This window comes from Cyanistes caeruleus, chromosome 7 (assembly GCF_971803275.1).
Source record: "Cyanistes caeruleus chromosome 7, bCyaCae1.hap1.1, whole genome shotgun sequence".
Lineage (NCBI taxonomy): Eukaryota > Metazoa > Chordata > Aves > Passeriformes > Paridae > Cyanistes > Cyanistes caeruleus.
In genome coordinates, this window is record NC_141707.1 from 36,681,265 (window position 1) to 36,703,079 (window position 21,815).

Genomic DNA, 21,815 nt, shown 5'->3' on the forward strand with positions numbered 1-21,815 from the left:
TTATTTTGGCTCCTATATTATACCATGTCCAACTGTTCACAGCCTGAAAGAGGTTGTGGAGGAGGAGAATGAGCAAGAAAACATGAATTCTTAATGAAAACTTTCATATTATGATTAGTTACTACAAAGTTTTTCATGTTTTGAGTTTTTTGGTGTTTTTTGTTTGCTTTTTTGTTTTTTTTTAAATGAAGAAAATTCTTTTTCAGGTCATCTTTAAAACTTTTTTGAAGTGAGTGGGTCTTACACGTATCTTACAGCTCTTTGAAAAGCTTTGCAACAAGAAAAGGAACCAAACTCTTTTAATAATGGCATGTTATTAAGCCACTAACGATTTGGCTGTTTAAAAGTGGGCTTTAATGATTATAAGCCTCCTCTTTGATCAGCAGAAAATGTTGACATGATCTGAGAGGGAAAACAAACCCCAAAGTTTTAAGACTCAGAGTTTCTCCTAAGCCTCGTGGCTGCTATAAAAGCTCAAAGGCAAGAGAGTAAAGGGAATAAAACAGGTAGAAGACAATAAGTGAAGATGTTTTATTTTTAACCTGAAATACTCCCCTATCTAAATAGCAATGAAGCAAATAAAAAATAATATGGTTTGACCTCATTTCCTTTTTGAATTTCTACTCTTCCTCCACTGCAAGAATTTTCAGCTCCTCACTGATAGCTCCAGGCAAATCTGAGGTGAATGCAAACTATCTTAATTGTTAATACAAATTGAATTTACAGTTTGGTTTTTTTTTTTTATTTTGAAAGATACAGGTACAGAAAGAGAAGAAAACCAAAATTACTATCAACTAATTTGCTTCAGAAAGGTGTCTCTCTACCCCTCACCAGCTGACTTGCTCTGTGCTGGCTGCTGTGGATTTACTAATGCAGGATTTCAGGGCTGGCTCTTACTAGCTTATCTGTCTACTCATGATGCCAAACAGGTTGAGTTGTCAGCCCAAAACTCTTTCAATTTATATCTTCAGTCTCTCTGACTCACTAAGGGCTGTTTTCCATCCTCTGGGATGCCTTTCCCACACTCCAGGCACCATCTCCTGTGCATGGCTCTCTCGCAAGGAAAACTTTTCATTCAATGCAAAACTTTTCCCATTCCTTTCGATTTTTAGTGATTACTGCTCAGTGGACCTTACATTGCATTTTGGTCTGACCAAGAAAAGCAAATATTCCATGAGGATGATTCCTTGAGAAGGAACATTTGCAACAGCATCTAAACACCCTGGGTGACAATGGGGCTCACATGACCAACCCCTAATTTCCTCTTACCTCTACTGGATTTCAGAGGTAGAATACATTTAAGACTAAAACTAGAAAAAAAAAAAAAACAAAAAAACCCAACAAACCAGAATTAAACATTTTTTATGATTTTTCTTCTGGATCCCTCAAATATGGTATTTTAAAGCTGCTGTTCAACTCTGTTCTTATACAGATAGCTGAATTCAAAATGTCATCTTACCCCCTTGTTTCCTCCTATCTTTTTAAATTCTAGACTGAGGCAAATTCCCCTATTGTGTTTCACACAATGACATTATGTACTTTTAATTATCATTATTATTTTCATACTGTGGCTTTGATTTGAGCCACAGAAGAAATCTGTGCTTAGCATCTTCAGAATCAAAGAGGAAGTCCACAGAATAATATTTTTATATTTTTTTCCCTGGAACAAATTTCTCAGATGATGAAGTAGACACCTTCAGCTATTAATTCATCAGTTGTTTCCCTTGTTACCCCTTGTGAATCCCAGGGGTATCAGCTGATTGCTATTATAGATTTAAAATGCAAAGAGCAATATTTTTTTTGCTGTTGTGCATTTGTTTCTTTCTTGACTCACTAACATTACTAAGAAATGGTACATAACACCATAACACATTAATAGCTGTTGTTCTTCAAACCTCATCATAACACAATCTCTTCTTGAATGCATTTACAAACATTGTGTGGAAGAAATAAATGGAGCCTGTGGGGTTTTTTTTATATTTTTACACCACAGCAGAAGGAAAAGCCGATTAAAAGATTTATTCAAATATTTACATGACACACACACACTGTTGCAGCATTAAAACATGAGCTTGCTCCTTTTACAAATCTCTTTAGAAGTTTTTCTCTCCCCTTTGTTCCTAATGCAACTTTTAAACGGCAGTCACAAGTTTCAATGATCCCAGTCTGTAATTATGAATCCCCTCTGGTTCTCCTCTTCCTCCCCCTCCAATCCACCATCTCTTATTGAACAGTGTGCACTGGCAGCCCAGGAAGCCACCCAGGTCCTGGCTGCATCACAGCAGGAGTGGACAGGACAAAGAAAGCCTCCACCTGCAGAGCTGCCTCCTGCCCTGGGATCCTCAACACAGGAAGGATGTGGAGCTGCTGGAGCTCCTGAGGAAGCCACAGAGATATTCCCAGGAGTGGAGCAGCTCTGCTCTGGAGCCAGGCTGGGAGAGCTGGGGCTGTTCAATGTGGAAATGGGAAGGCTCTGCAGAGACCTCAGAGCCCCTGCCAGTGCCTGAAGGGTTCCAAGAGAGCTGGAGAGGGACTGGGGACAAGGGATGGAATGACATGACAAGATGGAATGGCTTCAAGCTGAAGGAGGGCAGGGTCAGATGGGATACTGGGAAGAAATTCATCCCTGTGAGGGTGGTGAGGCACTGGCACAGCTTGCTCAGAGAAGCTGTGGTGTGGCTGCCTCATCCCTGGAAGTGTTCAGGGCCAGGTTGGATGGAGCTTGGAGCAAAGGGGATTAAAAAAAATCTGGGAAAGCAAAGGTTATATCCCATGGCAGAGGGAACTGGATGAGTTTTAAGGTCCTTTCCAACCCAAACTATTGTGGAATTCTATGATGATTTTATGGATGTTCACACAGGAGGTGTCTAAACCATTTCCTTACTCCCATTACTGCTCCTCACATCCTCCCACACTCAGCCTTGCTCTGCACATCCTCCTTGCAACGTCACCCCATGTAACCTCTAGTCACACATCCTTATGCTTGAACAGTTTGTCAGTGGATGCTACACAGGTACCCTCACATTTCAAACCCCCTGCTTAAAGTTCATCTCCTCCCATTGGCCTGGGAAATAGAGAGTTATGGCTGGCATCCCAAAAAGCATCACAGCCATCGGTACAAGCTGCACATTTCTGGAGCCAGGAGTAGCCCTGAGGTGGCCCCAAGGTTATCCCGAGCCTCATCTGCTCTTCCTGTCCTTTCCTCATTTTCTGGCACTCCCAAAGAAATCAGAAAATGGGTATGAGGAGAAATTAAGTCACCTTGTTATTTATATTACTCCATGTATGTCAGATGTCTGAGCTGTACAACAGGACTGAAGTGTTGGGAGGGACCTGCAGCACATCCCCCTGCTCCAAGGCATTTTTGCTGAGTAAAATGGTGCAGTACATTCTCCATGGCCACTGTGGTGCAGTGGAAGGCAACAATTTACCTTCAACACTGGAGACAATTAGGTAGACATATTTACAGAATAAATATGAAGATGTACACAGTTAGCATTCCACAATATTAATTCCTAATGTTCCTGAATGCATTCAAATATCCCATAGCTTGAACAACAGGCATTTTATGCTTCTTATTAAATACAAAGAGATGCAAAGCCACAAAAAAAAATAAAATATTCTGTGTAGAGACATTTAGCTGGTTGTGGCAGAGCTGGGAGAGAACCTAAACCTGATCTATCCTCTTGTGAGTTTTAAATGTGTTACCTTCCCTGCCATCAATGTCCAGTGATCAAAGTCTAATGAACACGACAACAGAATACTGGCTGGAATACTTTAAAAAACCTTTCCTCATGAGTGGAGCAGACCTGAAATGAGGATCTCAGCTAAAGCCATTCTAAGTCAGCCTGTATTTGTTTCATGTTGACAGTCAGCAGCACCATCATCAATTTTACACCATTTTCATGGACCAGCAAAAGTAATCACTTCTGTTCCTTGACCACCGAAGAAAAGATGTTCTGTGTTAAAATTTATCAAAGCTATGAACTGCAGACATATGGAGCCAAACATCTTAGTTCAAAAGCATTTGATAGATAATATATTACTGCAGAACAATTTATTCTCCCTCTCTGTTGCCAATTGCCACTTTATTTCCTACTCTCCTTGTCCCAGCTTTTCCTTCAGTCCATGTTTCACTGCCATGTCTGGGCTCTGAAGTGCTCCCAGTGATCAGTGGAGACATTCTCTGCCCCAGAAATGCTCTCCTTACCATGGCTCTGGTACTTACACTGTGCTACTACTCTTAATTGATGATTAGTTGATGTAAGAGATGAGTATCAGCACTGTAAAACCCCCAGCTGGGTAAGTTACCAGTTCACTGGGGGAAGCAGGTATTTTTTTCTAGACCTAATCTGGAATAACCAAAACATCAAACACTGTTCAGACTGATAAAGTGCTGAAATCCTGCCAAGGTAAAAAGCTTAGATGAGAAACATAACAACTGTGGCTCTTCAAGAGCTGTATGAATAGCAGAATCTTTCTCCTCTCAATTTCAAATTCAGTTTTATAAAAAATAAACTTTTATGAAAAATTCTTTCACTCACTGTGTGATATGAAAGAAGCTTAGTAGCTCAAGTTCCATTGCAAGCTCATAGGATATATCAAACCATCAGCACTAAACAGCAAACAGAACTTGCAGGCACAGAGATGTAAAATTCACCACACTCAGAAAAGATATTCTTGAGGGCAGCAAGGGGAGCCACTTGGAATGAGCAAATTTTCCACCATGCCTTGGTTGTTTTATGGATAAAAGCAGAATTTCTGGTTCACAACACAACAAAACTCCTGACACATGGATGTGAACATGGAAGAACAGCAGGGCTTGATCCTGCACTACTACAGGAAGTTTATCACACCCAGAAAAGTTCATGATCACACTCTGAATTTCTTGTATTGAGATGATCTCCTCTGTATGAGCAGCAACTCATTCAGAGCTCAACTTGAAATATAGGTTTAGTATGGATGCTTTTGTGACTTTTTAAATAAAATAAACCCACCAGGTCACCCAGGCATAATACCACCCTAAAACTTTGACACCAAAATAAATCTCAGAATTCTACAATCAGAATGAAAGAGTTAAAAGAAACAAACAAAAAAAAGGACAGAAAACAAAAGACAAAAGAAAGGATCAGAAGATTTTTAAATACCTAGAATGCTTTTTCAGTATCTGTTTGCATTCTGGATCAAAACCCAGTCAAAACTAACAGAAATAATATATAAGTTGGGGTATAGCAATAAAAATGCATGTTAAGTATCCAATTAACAGACCAAAATACATCAGCTAATTAATAAAGATGCCAAAAAACCCCAGTAACTAAATAACTCCTGAACTGCAAAACACATATTCTGAGAAAATTTTCCACGCAGTGTTTTCACCACAAAAGAAATGGAGATTGCTTAGTAAGAATTACACTGTAAAAAGCCATCATCACTTGTGGTCTTTCCTGCAGGGCAGCACTTCCCTCTCCCCAAACCTGCTCTCCCCACCTTGCACATGGCACTGAACAGGTGACTCTGAGCAGGAATGGCTTGCAGCCAGCAGATAACAACTGAAGGAAAACACTCTCTCATTTTTCTGTCCCTCCTCACAAAACCAAAGGTTTGGGTACAATTCCTACATCCCTGACAGAAAAGATTAGCTAATGGTAAGCTTTGGATTCATCCAGTAAATCCAGCAGAGAATATACAAGTAAAGGTATGGAAAAAAGGCTGCTGTCAGCAAGTTTGAAAGCTTCAAGTCCTTTCAGATCAGAAGCTGCAGAAAATCAATTTCTACATGAATTTTTATTTTTCCTTTAGAAAAATAAAACTCTGCAGTCAGATTGAGTCAAGCTTACCATCTGCTGCAGAGAGAAATACAGCTATACTCAAGATCACATTATCAAACTTCTTTGTAAACTTTACATGCAAGCTGTTCCTGTCAGAATTGAAGTCATTGTGATAATGCTGCTTAATATTCGTTCAGGCTTTAAATAAAGACTGACAAAAGTCCACATATGGATGACAAGCTGCTCTACTGTAAATATTTTTGTATTTGTTGAGAAGGGGCTTATGGCAGTTTAGGACATATTCCATCAGGAATTTTGGTTCTGAACTATTTACTGACTAATAGAACCAAGATAAAATCCTTGTTCCAAACTCCTCACCAAAATTTAGTTTTAAATTAACTTGATCCCATTCCTACTCCTGCTTAGATATGCTTTTACATCATTATTGCTTAAAAACTTTTCCCAGCCGGTGAATGTTGTAGAATGGAAGATGTTTAGTCTTTGAAGCAAGGCTTCAGTCCCAACTGGCAATGGATGTAGCTATGTATGGAACAGAAAAAGCAAATATGATGTAATTTTACCATTAGAGCCCACCCTCTAAATCAAAATAAAAATTCTTCCACTTTTTTTGTGCAAATAAACTTGTTAAACTCCTTTCCAGTATTCCTGTAAATGTGTGGATATAGCATAAAAATCCTTCAAAAATTCCTTTCCCACATCCTCCAGTTAGAAACACAACTTACAGAGAAGCAAACACAAAAGCAAATGTTGTGACAAGTAGAGATTAAATTGCTTTTCCAGTTTTGATTCCATTTTGAGAAGTCACAAGGCACGTGCTGCAATAATTATTGCAATTAACAGTTTACCATTCGCTCCAAGTTCATTACACATTATCACTTTAGTACAGCAACTATGCAAGTAACTCAATACAGCAAAGAAAAAACAGTTTTTAAAACACCTGCATGAAAGATATACATTATGTGCAGCCACAGACAAGGGTGTGAAATAAATCCTAGTGCAAAGAAAGAGCCTTACCCTGATGTTGGATCAACAGCTATGGCCTTGGGGTTGTTCAGGTCCAGCTCGATGAGGGTCACACACACTGACCCGTTCTGGCTGCAGACAAAGATCCTGTCACTGACATCATCCACAAAGTAAAAATTCCCCGTGATCCAGTCCATTGCTATTTGCTGTACATCTGCCAAAAAAAAAATAGGAAGAAAAGAAAGAAGAAGGAGCTCAGGAGTGCAGTTTCAATCTGAGGAAAGGACTGCTGGCTGCTCTGCCAGCAGCTGCTCCACTCGCTCAAATAGCTCCAGCTGCTTTGCATCTACTCTAAGGTTTCTAATAAGGAACCCAATTCTCAGTACACAAATAGGGTTTGGGGAGGATTTTTCCTTTTTAAGTACAGACATCTGATGGCAGCCTCAGTGGTATGAAAGATACACATTTGTTTTGAGCTCTGTTAAGTATTTCTAAGTCTGTCCTTGTGGTTTTTTTATGGTATCCTCAGAAGCAGCACCACTGAATGATGGTGCACCTGTGGAACACTGATGGTACCAGATTGCTGGGGGAAGGCAGCTCTGAAGCCACTCATACTCTGAATTTAGTTCTAGGATGTCTGTTAGACCCTAGGGATGGGAAATTGGTAAAGGGTAAAACAGTTTGTTGGTTATATTTGAAAAGGACAAAAGAAGACCAGAAATACTTAACAGAAATAAAAAACCCTGTGATATGCACATCTGAAAACACCTTATCTCTGCATCCATTTTCATTTAAAATACTTTTATCTTGTAGTTCTGCGGTATCTGGATGATGCCAAATATCTGATAATTGCCACAAGCAGTAGCATTGAAGTAAATTTTTCTGTGATAACACAGACATTCACTAACCACCAAGTTTTCCTTCTCAGGATGTTGTGGCAGCTTCAGAGTGCCCTGACACAACTGCTCTCTCAGTTCTTTTCCTTGTGGAATCCTGGAACCACACACTTGGTTTATAATTATATATATATATAATATGGTTTATAATTATAATAAACCCTTGATTTATAAATCAACTGACCTTCCCATACACCATCTTACTGTTCTAATGGACAAAAGTACAGAGAAGTGCAAAGAACATGACCTTATCAATTTTATTTAAGTAAGATTTCTTTTCTTCCTCTTCTTATTGACAATACTGCATTGATACAACTTTATAGGACAGAATTAGGTATACTTTAATAAATAATACCTCAATTAATAGAAAAAAAAATATTTCCTGTTAAATGTTTTCAATGATCAATATAAATTATTTTTTAATTTAAAAAAATAAGTATGTTTATTATATTACAGTGCTTTCAAAATAGTGCTAACATAAGCTGAGATTCTGTCTTGGTGAGAGAAACCAGATGTGATAAAATATTGCACATGGTAGGTCTTTTTTTTTGGTTTTTTTTAAGTTTTCTGTATGCTTAGAATCCTTCAGATGGGGGATTTTTAGGTTTGCTTTTCACAATCCAATAAAAAAACTGTTTCCCCCATCACATCCACGCTGCACTGCAGAGTAGTAAGTAAACTTGATTGGAAAAAAATTGTATTCATTGAGTTCTTGATGATAACTCAGGGCTTATGAGCCTTGTACTTGCTTAAAATGGACATGGAAGCTCATTTGTTGTCCTTCAAAGTGCAGGTAACTTAAATAAGATTTACTCAGTGAAATACCAGGAACACCAACTGTATCCCACCTCAGCCACCCCATTACACAGCTCAGTGCTGGCTTCTGTCTCTCCCATTCCTGCCCTTCCACTACTCATTTCCCTTTAAATTCAAAATGAATATTGTGCCTGATGGCTCCTATTACCAAGATCTGCTGAGCCAGAATAAAGAAATGCTCCATTTAGCCCAATATCCAAACTCCAGAGGAGGCCAATGTCAAATGCACTGTGAGATATGTGAGCACTGATATATTTCAGACAATAGGAAGAAAACACTTTTTTTTCCCCCCCTCTCTTTTTCCAAGCAAAGTATAGGATGTGTTTTTAAAGTGTCAGAAGAAAACTCTGTGCCTCTGGAAATCAGTAATAGTTAAGGCAGTTTCAACATACCTGCTTACCATTTTCTGAAGTTGGATCCATGGAATGAAAAATTTATGGTTTACTGATTCAGGGAGACTTTTGAAAATTGCAGATAAGCTTCTGTGCAACAGAAGCATTTCAGAAAATATCGTTTAAACAGTACAAAAGGTACAAAAGGGATCCAATTTCAAACATTTTTAGAAATAAAACTAGTAATTAAATTCCTGCAATGAGAGGTCTAGAAGATTGCTGTACACTGGGAAGTGGATGAAAAGGAACAAGGTTAAGTAGCAGCCTGTTGGAGGAGGGTATGTTTTTCTTATTGTGTGAAAAATGTACCTATTTTTAGATAAATGTGATATATAAGTGAAAGGCACATCACACACAGGTTATTGGATTCGTTAACATAAAAGAACTTACAGTTATAAAATGTTTGCTCTGTTCCTTCCTTAGGTTTTTGGAAACATATCACAAAAAAAATTGCACCAAACAATTTTTAATGGAAACCAAGCATAATCCAAGGTCATATTAGGGATAACCATTTGCATTAGGCAGTTAAAAGCGAGCTCAGCATTGCAGGAAAGCTGAGACATCCAAAAGCAATAGCACAGCATAAACGTTGTGTCAAACAGCATTGGGTAGCTCTGAACACTTTATCCATGTTCCCTGCCCAGCAGGATCCCTTGGGAAGGGCAGGGAGCTCCCAGCAGCACAGCCTGTTGGACAGGTTTAGGTTCATTCCAGCTGCATTCCTCCTAAAGCTGTTCTTCCCAGAGCATGCCATGTTTCCTGACTTTTATCAGAGTTTCCAGAAAAAGCAACACATGAATTCACAGTAATTCCCTTCAGGAGAGCAGACTTCCTTAGAGAGATGTCCTGCAAAGAGCACTTCCCAGCAGCCCATCAGTGCTGAGCCCATTTGTGAGCTGTAAACACCCTGGATCTGCTCTGAGCTTTGTCTCTGTTCTGTTCTCTCTGCATTGGACACATTCCCCTTCTCACAACACAGGCTTAGAAAGAATTGCCCAAGCCCACTCCCCCACCAAATTAAATTGTACATGAGAAATCCCCTTTGGCTGGCAGATAATGGGTTTTGAGAATCCCATTTTTGTCTCCATGGTTTGGTAGCAGCTCTGTGTGAAGCTGCAAACCACTGTAAACCACAGAGATAAGGCTCTGGTTGAACTGGAGACTTTTAATATATATATATATATTTAACTTCTTGGACTCAAGGAGTTACTGAATTCATTTCATGCCTATTTCTGGACTCATATACAAAGCCCACTATGTGCAGATGTCTGGTCCACTCACATCTTTAAAGTAATTAATCTTTTTTTCTTTCATTCACATGGTTTCAGAAGTCTCTAAAAAGAAATTTCTCTCCTTAAAAACACACATATTTATTCTGAGCAATATTCTGTACAGTTCTGAGGGCTTTCCCAATATTAATAACAGTTTCCTTGGAGCATTTCTGCCAAATGTTATCATCTTTCCTTTATTACTTTCTAAAAACTAGGATTTCCTCTTAAGGACTTCATAAAGAACAGTTAAGACAGCATATAGGTTAAATTCTGCTCTACTTAATGACATTATGTAGACTGTGGGCACAGCAAAAGTGTGTCTGGAAGTGAACTTTTCCTGTCTTTTAAACACACAGACATTATTAGACCTTTAGAGAAAATAATAATTTCATGAGGGTGGCTAAATCTTCAAAGGGTCCTGGAAATATATCTTATGGCCAAACCATAGTTTATGGAAATCAGAGAAGAATAGAATGTCTCTCTTTTTTCACTTTGATTTTCTAACATATATCTTGTAGCATATGAATTATTAGATTTATTTCCATTTCAAATCAAGACTAGCACAAGTCTTCAGATCTTCAGCAGAAGAGAGGGAAAAGCAGTGACATATTCTTGTATTTCTGTTAGTGCTGTAATCAAGGATTCTGCCCATTCACTATCTATTAAAATCAGTATTATATAAACAGATTTCATTTTTTCCCAGATGTAGAGAAAAAAAAAATAAAAATTGGCAAGCTTTTTTCTGTTAAAAGCTTCAGTATAAACATTCCTTACTTTTAATGTAAGAACTGATCTGAGCAAACTACTCAGTGGAATTCTTGAGATGTTGGAGTGTTTTTGAGAAACTTCTGAGTGAACTGGGGAATGATTTTGGATGAAATGTGATTAAAATTTAAAATATTCCTGGAACTCTCCATATGTTTCTTGTCAATGATGAAAGACATAGACCATTTCTGACTATTTTAAGGAAAAGAACTTAGCTTCTACTGCCTTATATAGTAAATTTTCCCTCATTGTGGACATTACTGCAATGAAAACTTCCTCATATATGCATATATAAATCAGTATTGCTTGAATATTTAGATTTTCCCCATATTAATATATTTATAAAATATATATTTGAAAGTGCTTAAAACTTACTTTTTGGACAGAAATGCCTTGTTTGGGTTTTTTTGTGGGTTTTGCTTGATTTGGTTTTAACTTTATTTTTTAATTTGTTTTTGTTTGCTGTAATTTTTTCTCTTTTGCAAAAATTGATCTTAAAGGAAAAATTATTTTGATTAAATTAATAATTTTTATTCTCTAACCCTTATATCTCCTTTCTCAATGCAATGTCCAAACTGGCATTGCCAGACTTAGTTTAATTTATTTATCCAGTTAGAAAGAATAAAAGAGATAAAATTACGTATTTATCAAGGGACACACAAATTTTATTGTAAAGAAAAGCAGAAAGCCAGGTTGGAATAGACTTTTTGCCTCCACTGAGTAAAAAGCCAAGTTTGGGACAAGAAAAGGAGCACCAAGTTTTTTTGTTGTTTTGTTTTTCTCCAATAGCCAGTGATGGTGAGAGCAGGTAAGAAGTGTTAAAAGCCATAAATGACAAGCTGGGAAATTCCTGCAGCAGCACTGCCTTTGCTGTGCCTCTCTTCTGACATCAATGTTGCTAATTAGCAGCCCAGGCAGCCTTGTACTGACTCTGTGCCTTGGGAAAGTGAAGCTGGAATGGATTTTCTCTCTGCTCCTTCTACTACCAAGAATTTGCCATAATTCTGTCTGCAATGCCACTTAAAAAAATATGATTTTTATTAAAGATGTCACCATTCAATAAGTCAGACACACTGGTGTCTAAGCTTTTAACAGCCATGTCCGGAGTGATTATTACATAAGCTGGAAAATGAAAAATCAAGTGAAAAATATCCATCCATCTTTTTCAAATGACTCATCCTCAGATATCTGATTCCTCTGAATTAAATCAGCTTTCGCAGATACTCTTTGTTAGAAGCACAATGCAGAACCTAAAATACACTAAATTTAAATAAGCACTTTAAAGCATCTAGACTTCAAGTTCCTCAAAAGAAGAGAACGCTTTTCCTTTTCTTTGCGGAGCAAAATCATTTCAATTTCAATCAATTTGGTTACTGACAAAAATATCGTTGGCATTCTTTCAACCCTGGAGCAAAACATCCTGCATGAAAAACCTATAAATGTGAACACTGAGACAATAGCAGATTCCTCAAGCTAAAGAATTTTCAAAAATATCAGAATAATCTAAATATTTTGAATACTTAATGAGAGCATCCTGATGGCTCAGAAAGACACTAAATCTCTCAGGGACATGGTGGATTCAGGCGCTTTGAGATTCAGGCATTCGGCTTCTCACCAGGTGCAGAAGAGAAAAATTCTGGGCATTTGGTGAGGAAATGGAACAGGCTGTGGCTGCTCCTGGATCCCTGGAAGTGCCCAAGGCCAGCTTGGATAGGGCTTGGAACAACCTGGGATAGAGGAAGGTGTGGCTGCTCTGTGGAATGAGATGATCTTAGAGGTCTCTCTCAACCCAAACCATTCTGCGTTTCCATGATTCTACACTGGCTGAGAATCTTCCTCCTCTTCTAACAAAATCCTTTACACAGCACTCAGTGTAATGTGATTTCCACTCAGTGGAAATGTGGTGATGCCCCAGATATGTTTGTGCCTTCCCCAGGAATTTTACAGCAGGGTAGCAAAATCTGGACCTAAAATCTTAAGCATTCTTAAGCATATTTCTTCTTTTACTTGGTTATAGAGTGTTTCTATCAAGAAATGCACTAAGTTTCTGGAATGAGTAAGAGGAATGAAATTTCTGTTGTTGGGTCCTGCATCACAGAGCTGGCTGTGAAGCCAAGGGTTAAACGAGCAAGGAAAAAGTGTGAGACAATTAAATAAGGGCCTTGTGAGTGGCCCTATCTTTTAATCCTGACTCCAGATTTTTATAGAGGGTGATTTTTCTGGCATCAACCTCATGTCAGAAATAAGTAAGAATAGCTGAAAAGCATAACATTCCTAATTTCTGCATTACTGAGTCTCAGACACATTGCCCAGCGATTGCAAACCTGTAATGGGGTCCCAGTGGCCTGTGTACATGCTGAACAATAGAGACAGATTTATAGAGGTACATAGCTATAACAGTCTTATTTTTTTTCTTTTTAGCTGCACATTCAACAGCTTCTTATAAATCTAGTGAGGCTGTAAATCAAACCCAGTTATTTACTTCAAAGCAGTTAAGTCACCCACTGTTAAAATTAAAGCATAATTCAGCTGCAACAGGCGTCCCATTGAGCACGTGGCCTCGGGAGCGGCCGTGGGGACACGGAGTGGCTGCTCCAGGCTGTGACACTCCCTTCCTTCACCTTCCTGAAAAATCCAGAAATCCACCACCTCCCACCTCCCTAGGACAGTCCCCTGCAGGGGTTATGAACCCCATAAACCATCATCACACGGCAATAAATCCACTTTAACGTTGTTCCACAGACAGGCTAAGCAGCAGATTATTATCAGGTCATTGCAATGCAAGGAGATGCCAATAAATACATGGAGTTATCTCACAATGCAAAGTGTTTAAGGGAAATGACTTCCAGAGAAAGTTTGAACAGTTTGATATCAGTGGTAAGCAACAATGCTTTAAGAAATGCTTTTGGGGGGATAATTTAGAAGTGAATTATCTCTGGTAACTCTTAAAGAATGGGTTAGGAAAAAAGGGAAATTCACACTGCACTTTTTTGGTGGAAGGCAACATTTGTCAGAGAACACCCTAATGCAGATATGCTGTAGGTTCTTGCAAGCCATAATTCTGTAGGATAATTTCATCTGGAGCTCAAACTATTTGCTCTTAGCAATAAATGGTCCAGACAATGTGAATTGTAGGACGTGCCACGACCCATTGGTGTAATTATTACATTTCATTTTTACACTCAGTTTTAATCAGAAGGTAATACTGACCATAGAGTATTTAATTTTGTTATACAGAGATTCATATTGGGCACAAAATTCTCATCATTCATCTCATTCTTCATTTCAAACATATTACAGGGAAAGGAAAAAATTACACTTGCAGCAAACAAACAAACAAACAAACAAACAAAACACATCACAAAAAAACCAAAAAAACCCAAAAAAACAACAAAAGAAACCCACCAAAAAACCCTAACATTGCTAAAATAAAAATAATTTTCTTTTAATATAATAAAAATCTGCACAATCTGCATATGGAGTCCATTTTAAATTCAGTTTGAGAATTTTAATTCTAGGCAATACCAGACAATCTAAAAATATTCTCAATAATAAAAAAAATATGACCTGCACAGTTAGAAAACATATACCTCATTTCTTCACACAGCATTTTGGAAACAAAACCCTATGTTGTACTTTACTAGCTAAAAAGCCTCTCTTTTAGGGGTTGCTAAGGAAAGAAAAAAACTTGCTTTTTTATGCTAAGGACACTGAGCTTTTTCTTCCTCTTTTCCTTTCCCTCTATCAGAGGATGATCATGCCCTGCCATCAGCAGGCTGGCACTCCTGCAAGACTCTGAAACCACTGCTCAGCACCTAGAAAAGTCATTTGAGCAAAACAAACAAGTAAAACCCTTCCTGCCTACTAATGCTGCCAACAGACAATAACAAATGCATACCATGTAAACATTACCTCACCCTCCCTTTCTCCCTCTCTGTCCCTTTTTTCACTCATTTATTACATATTTTCAATATCAAAATAGTAACCTTTGAGAAGACTCTTATTCATTATATGTGACCTGACCAACAAAACAGACAACTGCTCAGACTTAAAATATTACTTAAATATTTTATATATATAAAAAATATATATATAATATAATATAATATAATATAATATAATATAATATAATATAATATAATATAATATAATATAATATAATATAATATAATATAATATAATATAATATAATATAATATAATATAATATATATACTTAAGTAATAAAATACTTAAGAAATAATTAAAAAAAAAATAAATTCCTTGCTAATTTATTTCCAGTAAAGCAAGAAACAAAACTAAAACATGGCTTTAGATTTATACATAAATTATTTTTCTATCCATTTTCAACCAGACATCAGGACACTGCTTTTTTTTTTTGTTGTTGTTTATTTATTTCTCTCATCACCACAATAGTGCTGCTACTGGTCTACCTGAGCATTATCTTAAACCAGAATGGCACCATAGATCCCATGAAAAGTCTCATAAATCACTCACATGGCTGCTGCTTCCAGAAATATGACTCCAGCTCAATGTGCTTCTATGTGCAGAGCCTGACCTTTGCTTTCAGAAGGATTCCAGCCCTTCCCAAACCTCACCACTCTGGGAAGGTGTGAGTCCATAATCCCTTCACAACCCCAAACTTCCAGGTACCTTGTGCCAGCCACTCCCATCTTGTGTATCCCCCAGCACTTCAGGTTTTAAACCTCACAGTGTCTGTTAGTCTCTGTTATTTTACATTTACAGGGGAAAAGACAAAACATCACCAGCATATTGCCTTTCTTCCTAAATCACTGCTCCTCCTATGTAAAAAGTAAAAACAAATTGTCCCAACCCTTGCAAAGAAGTGCAGAGAGACACTATATTAAATATATTAAATATAAATAAATGCAATAAAATATAATTATAGAATAATAAGTAATAATTATAATATACAATGCACATATTAATATATAATAGAAATTAATAATAAATATAATTAATATATAGATTAATATATTAAATATGCACTACACCCTCCTCCACATCCCCTTGTCTTCCTCCTAGCAATAATTTTTTCCATGAAATGTTTGCCTACCCTGATGCAAACTCAGCTGTGTGCTGAGTCACCCCAAAGGCAGCTCAGGCCATGGTTCAAAGCCTGTGGGGCAGGGGCACAGCCCCAGGTGCTCCTCAAACCCTTGTCCCTCCAGCCAGCAGCAGCTCTGCTCTGCAGCACATGGATCACAGGGCACCCACAGGCTGCCATAAAATAACTTTGGTCATTACTTTCTCTTCCTTGAGTTGCCTTTTCTCAGTGGGTTTCTTTCTGAAGGTAAGGTAGTGGTTATGGCTGTTTAAAACAAATCTGAATTCTGCAACCGGTTGTACAGACTCAATGACTAAACAATATAACCTCCAAAGAGTCTTAAAAGGAAAATACATATTTTCAGTATATCCTTATATACCAATAGAAAAGAACTCCCCCAAATGAAAAAAATGGGATAATACAATTAAGTAAAATAGCAATAAATGACATTCAAGACAAGTCCAAAATTGCCAAAAAGAGTGAGGGTGCCCTGAACTGCCAGTTGTGGCACAGATCCCCTCACTCTCCTCAGTCAGCTCATTATTTTTGCTTACACAGTGTGACAGAAACGTTATGGAATGACATGCACAGAGCACCCAGACCTTGTCCCCAGCTCAGAACTGTCACAGTGAGTGCCTGGCCCAGCACGAGTGGCAGCTGCTGGGTCACTTGCTGATAACGCTCAGGGCATCAATTTTATGCAAGCAAACGGACCCTTTGCATATCCTGTCCTTATCATTTAATTGCTTACAATGGTTCAAGCACTTTTTTTATTTTTTCCAGAACAAAGAAAATCAGAAGTCTGATTTTAGCAAAAGTGATCTACTTCAGTTAGAGCATTTGTTGCATATAATTCGTCAGTTTGAGAAACGTGCTTCACTCAGCTATTAAAAATGTGCAAGAAGAAACAAGATTTTATCTTAGTGAACTCAATTGACAAATAGTGAAAAGGAAAAGCTTTATTGTTACATTTTATTCATTCCATGGTGCTGACACGATCCATAATGTTTTCAGCATTTCAACTACTACTCCAAAGCTGAAGTCACAAGAAAGTTCTAAATCAAATTTGTTTCATTCCAAGTAGAAATCCACAATTTTATGTATTGAGAACAAAAACAATATTTCCATGATCTGGAGATATTACTTGTTGAGACAGTCATTGCTCCTGCCAGTCAAAGGAGTTAAAAACTGAAGGAAGCATTCCTATATTAAATCCCCACAATCAGATTGTGGTTTTAATTTGTCATGTCCATTGCAATCTAAATAATAATCACAACTTTGCAAAATATGCGGTTCATCTTTTTGCAAGGGCTCCTGATAAAGTGATAATGAAAGAACAAGTCTTTTATTTGTTCTAACACACACAAAATTTTTGGTGTGTCTCTGCCACTGATTGCAGTCCAGCACAGAAATACCCAGGCTGCTGTGAGAACAGAAAGCAGATTAGGCAAGAGCTTAAGGTGCTACAGCAAGTGGTTTTAATTTCATCACATACGTAGCTTCTATTCCTGATTTACTTCCATTAATGCAATTATTCATTATTATTCCTCTCTGAAAAAAGCATGCTTCCCTCCAGCAGAGAAAGGCATCAGAACAAAACCTGAGTTTCAAAAGAGATTTCCAGAGGCCACAAGTTTGATCAGGAGTATCAATATTTGTGATTTTAATTTATGACTTCATTGCAAAGACATACAAAGAGATCCATACAAAGAGATATTTATTTTTCTTTCTTTCTCTTCTCTTCTCTTCTCTTCTCTTCTCTTCTCTTCTCTTCTCTTCTCTTCTCTTCTCTTCTCTTCTCTTCTCTTCTCTTCTCTTCTCTTCTCTTCTCTTCTCTTCTCTTCTCTTCTCTTCTCTTCTCTTCTCTTCTCTTCTCTTCTCTTCTCTTCTCTTCTCTTCTCTTCTCTTCTCTTCTCTTCTCTTCTCTTCTCTTTTCTCTTCCTGTGGAATGTGTGGCTCAGCTGTGCCATTCCCTGTGAGTCACTTCCCTGCAGACTCAGGTCTCTGTGTATCACAGAGAATTCCTAACACTGCTCAGGCTCATAGCTAACAAAATCCTGTTCTCTCATGGTTTTAGCTACTGATAAATCTCTGTCTGGGATGGACTTTGGTCAGCAATTGCACAAGTGCTTTATTTTTATATCTAATCATGGTTCCAGTTATGATGTTGGATGTAAACAAACCGTATTTTGGAGTTTATAGGGCTTTTTTGTACCCTTTGCTCATATAAAGGGAAAAAGTACTTTCAAAGAAGTCACAGACTTTTTAAAGTTTCCTGCAGGGTTGATCTGTGCCTCAGGAAAAATCTTTAGGAGGAAGAACAACTCATTTAATGACTCAATCCAAAGTGCATTATGAAAAAGGAAAAAAGCCTAAAACCAAGAATTTTTGACTTCTTCACTTGACTTTAGTGGAGTGTTTTAGGTTTTTAATGAAGTCTGAATTAAATATTTGCATTAATAAATAAATATCTGTGTGGTAAATTTGCTGTCAATTAGTCTAAATGAAGCAAACTTGGCTAGAACCATATGTGATTTGCATTTACAAAGATATTTTACCACTCTAGAAGACAACCACTGGCTAAATTGTAAGAGATGTGAAATTTATAAACACAATAATGAAGTATCAGTAGAAAGCAAAAAAAAAAAAGTTATACATATGCAATTAGCATATTGAAATATACTGGAATATTAATCAGATATTTAATTGTCATTAAGAAAGTTTTCAAGAGAGAATTTGAAGCCTCAAGTTCATAAACAGCTTTACTGAAATGGGCAGGTTACAAGTGTTTGTCTCTTAGTTATCTCCTATATCTCTCCTTATTGGAAGAAAGGCAGAAAACAAACTCCTGTGAATACTGAGGACATGTGGAATAGTTCCAAGAATAATTCCAATAATTCCAAGTTCCTGTGGCTCCCAAGTAAAGAACAAAATAAAGCCAACATGGTGCATATGGAAGTCAAAGTTTTATGGAAAAATGTGTGTCTAATCCCATAAAACATGCAAGAATTAATGCCACTTTTCAAGAAAAAAAAATAAATTACTTGTGAATTTGTTTTTTGTTTAACCAATACTTCGCTACTGTTGTATATGAAGATATAAATGCTGTTGTAAAATATTGACTACAAAGCTGTGATTTACATTAGCAGAAACCTATTTATCTATAATTACATCTCTACAGCCCCCAATGATAGTATTCCACCTTAAAAACCTTGTTATCAGAATCAAAATGTTACTGTTTTACAGGCAGCATAATAATTCAATTTGACAGAGATGAAGAGTCCCTCAGCATTCTGACTGATAAAGATAAATTTAGTGGTTACTGCTACTATGACAAAAAAAATTTCCTTTTTTCTTTACAAAGCCCTTCTGCTGCTGTGGGAGTTTGCTTGCTTGCTCTTGGATTTCCTCCCTGGTTCAAGAGCTTTTCTAGCCAGGATGGGTTGGGATGTAAGGAACACATAAAAAGATCCAGTCATGTCCCACATTAGGACAACAATGAAGCTGGAATTAAGAAGGAAGTCCAAAAATGGTGAGCTAGGAAGTTGATAGAACAGAGAAAAGGGAATACAACAATTCAACACTGATAATTTTTGTCTCTTTGCATTCAGGAGAGTGCTCCAGGCAGAGCCTAGGAGTTTTGAGAAGGGGGAAAAAACAAAACAAAACAAAACCAATCAAAAATTTGCACTGAGAAATGCCACTGAGATAAGTATTTTTATTTCCTGCACCCAGTCCAAGATTTAACTGTCCAGGACACAACTACTGCAGGGTAAATAAAAGAAGAAAAGACACCATGCCAGCTTTGCTAAGAACAGAAGGCAGAAACAGGGTTTTGACCAATGTCAATGCAAGATCAATTGTGGAAGCTGGATGAGTAACAAAGCTTGAAAAATAGTAACATCACGTCTTTGAACGACTGAAAAAATCCATTTGTGGCAATTAACAACCAGCTAAACAGTAGCTCTGGTGTCAAGAAGGATTAAGTGCAGATAACCTAACTTTGGAGGGAAGTGCCACCAATTTGAGCTCTGTGCCATGGGAGCCTCAAAGTGACAGAATACAATCTTGTGGTGACAATACTCAAACCAGTAGAACAATTCCCAAGCCAAATGGAAAAATCTGTATCCAAAAGATGCAGCAAAAGCAGATCCTTCACAACTGATATTTAGAACCCCCTAAGAGAAGAAAGGCCCTCTTAGGGTTTCAGATTATATCTTAACTTTTGTACAAACACCATCGAGAATTGAGGTATAAACTTGATTCTATGAGTATTATTCATTAAAAAAAAATAATACATTTGCAGTACACACCACAAAGGATGATACCCAAGTGATTGTGCTTGTTGGAGGTTGAACAAAGAGGTTTGAACTCCCCTAATCCTTCCACTAACCCTGATAACCATCAGAAAGGCTGTGCAGAACCAATAATCAGCAAAGAGATGGAGCTAAGGAGAGTAGCATAACAATAAAAGGGAGTTTCTGTACAGGCCTAAGTCTCCAAAGGAGTCTTGTCATTACAGGGGACAGAAAACCTCTCTGAAAAAGGACAATTATCAGATAGCACCATTTCCTGCACTAAATAAAAGTCTGCACTGTACTAGGAAATCACCATATTGAGGCTGTATCAAATCCTGGATCAAGAGTTCTGTAAGCTCAGGGACACCAGAATGAGGAATAAAAGTATGGACAGTTGCAAAGAAAGCATTTCCTGTATCATGGAGCATGAACATCCAAAAAATAATTGGAGTTGGGCTTAAAATATCTAAAAGCACATGGAAATTAAAACAAAACGTAAACAGGAAAACATGAAAATCCCACCAGATGCTGAGGAAAACATGAGGAAGACTCAGGAAAGATGTAGGCTGATATATCAGGAGAACAGAGATGGACCAAGGATGATCAAACCTGGTTCCCTCTGGAGCATCACCAAGTTCCAGAGCAACAGCCTGTGCTGGACACTGTGTGAGACAACATTCACAATTCACATCTCACCTGGAAGAATATGAAATGACATATGAATATGACATGAATAACATGGTGATGAGGTCCAATAAAAATGACATTTCCAGAACAGCAAAGAGGAGGTCTGTTTAGAAGAACTGCAGGACCTTAGGAGACTGAGTGACTGGACAGTGAAAAGAGATGGGAAATTCAAATTGTATAAACACTTAATGAGGAAGTGTAAATATACAAATCCTAGTTTTGTATATTTACTCATCATGCTGTCTAGAGCACTTAAGAATAAGTTATTGACACTATTGAAAAAAAATAAAAAAAGCCAGAACCAAGAAAGCCCACCTTTGGACAAAGTAAGAAAGTTCAATATCCCAAAACCAGCATTTGACCAGTCTTCTCAGAAATGACAGGACAGCAATGCAAGGTCAGCCAGAGCTAGAGAAGTCCACACACAGGAAAAGTGTTCTGTGGTACTCCCCTGGGACATTCTTCTCACCTCCCATTTGGGCTCCCATGACTGATTCAGGGGCTCTGAACACTACAAAAGAGCCATGTGAGGTATAAATGACCTTTGACATGAAACCTTCTCCTTTCTGTGCATCTTCAAGGCACATGGGCTGTCTATCACAGGAGAACAAACAAACCCACGTTCTGCAACTGTGTGACAGCTCTTAGTGCCTGTCTGGAGGCAAGTTTGGGGCAGACTATGTAGGAATAAACACTTTCCCCCAGATCTTCACAGTTTTGCTCCTGCAGAGTAAGCCAAACTTTGATTTCCATGAATATTCATGGCAATTCACAGGAATTGCTGACAGGAACACCATCCCCAGTGCTTGGTGTTTCCTTCAGTGACTGAGCCTCATCCACGCCGAGGGAAATTACTGCACCTACTCTGAAC

The 21,815-nt window shown here is 37.7% G+C and overlaps 1 protein-coding gene across 2 annotated transcripts in view; it reads right to left on the minus strand.

Annotated features, from left to right (window-relative positions):
• The window catches only part of LRP1B (LDL receptor related protein 1B), a 623,130-nt gene that overhangs the window by 257,923 nt on the left and 343,392 nt on the right, over window positions 1-21,815 (minus strand). For both annotated transcript variants that reach the window (XM_086896592.1, XM_086896593.1), the window contains one exon: window positions 6,804-6,966. In XM_086896592.1, the coding sequence (XP_086752718.1) occupies window positions 6,804-6,966 (163 nt within the window). The remainder of the gene's footprint in view (window positions 1-6,803; window positions 6,967-21,815) is intronic.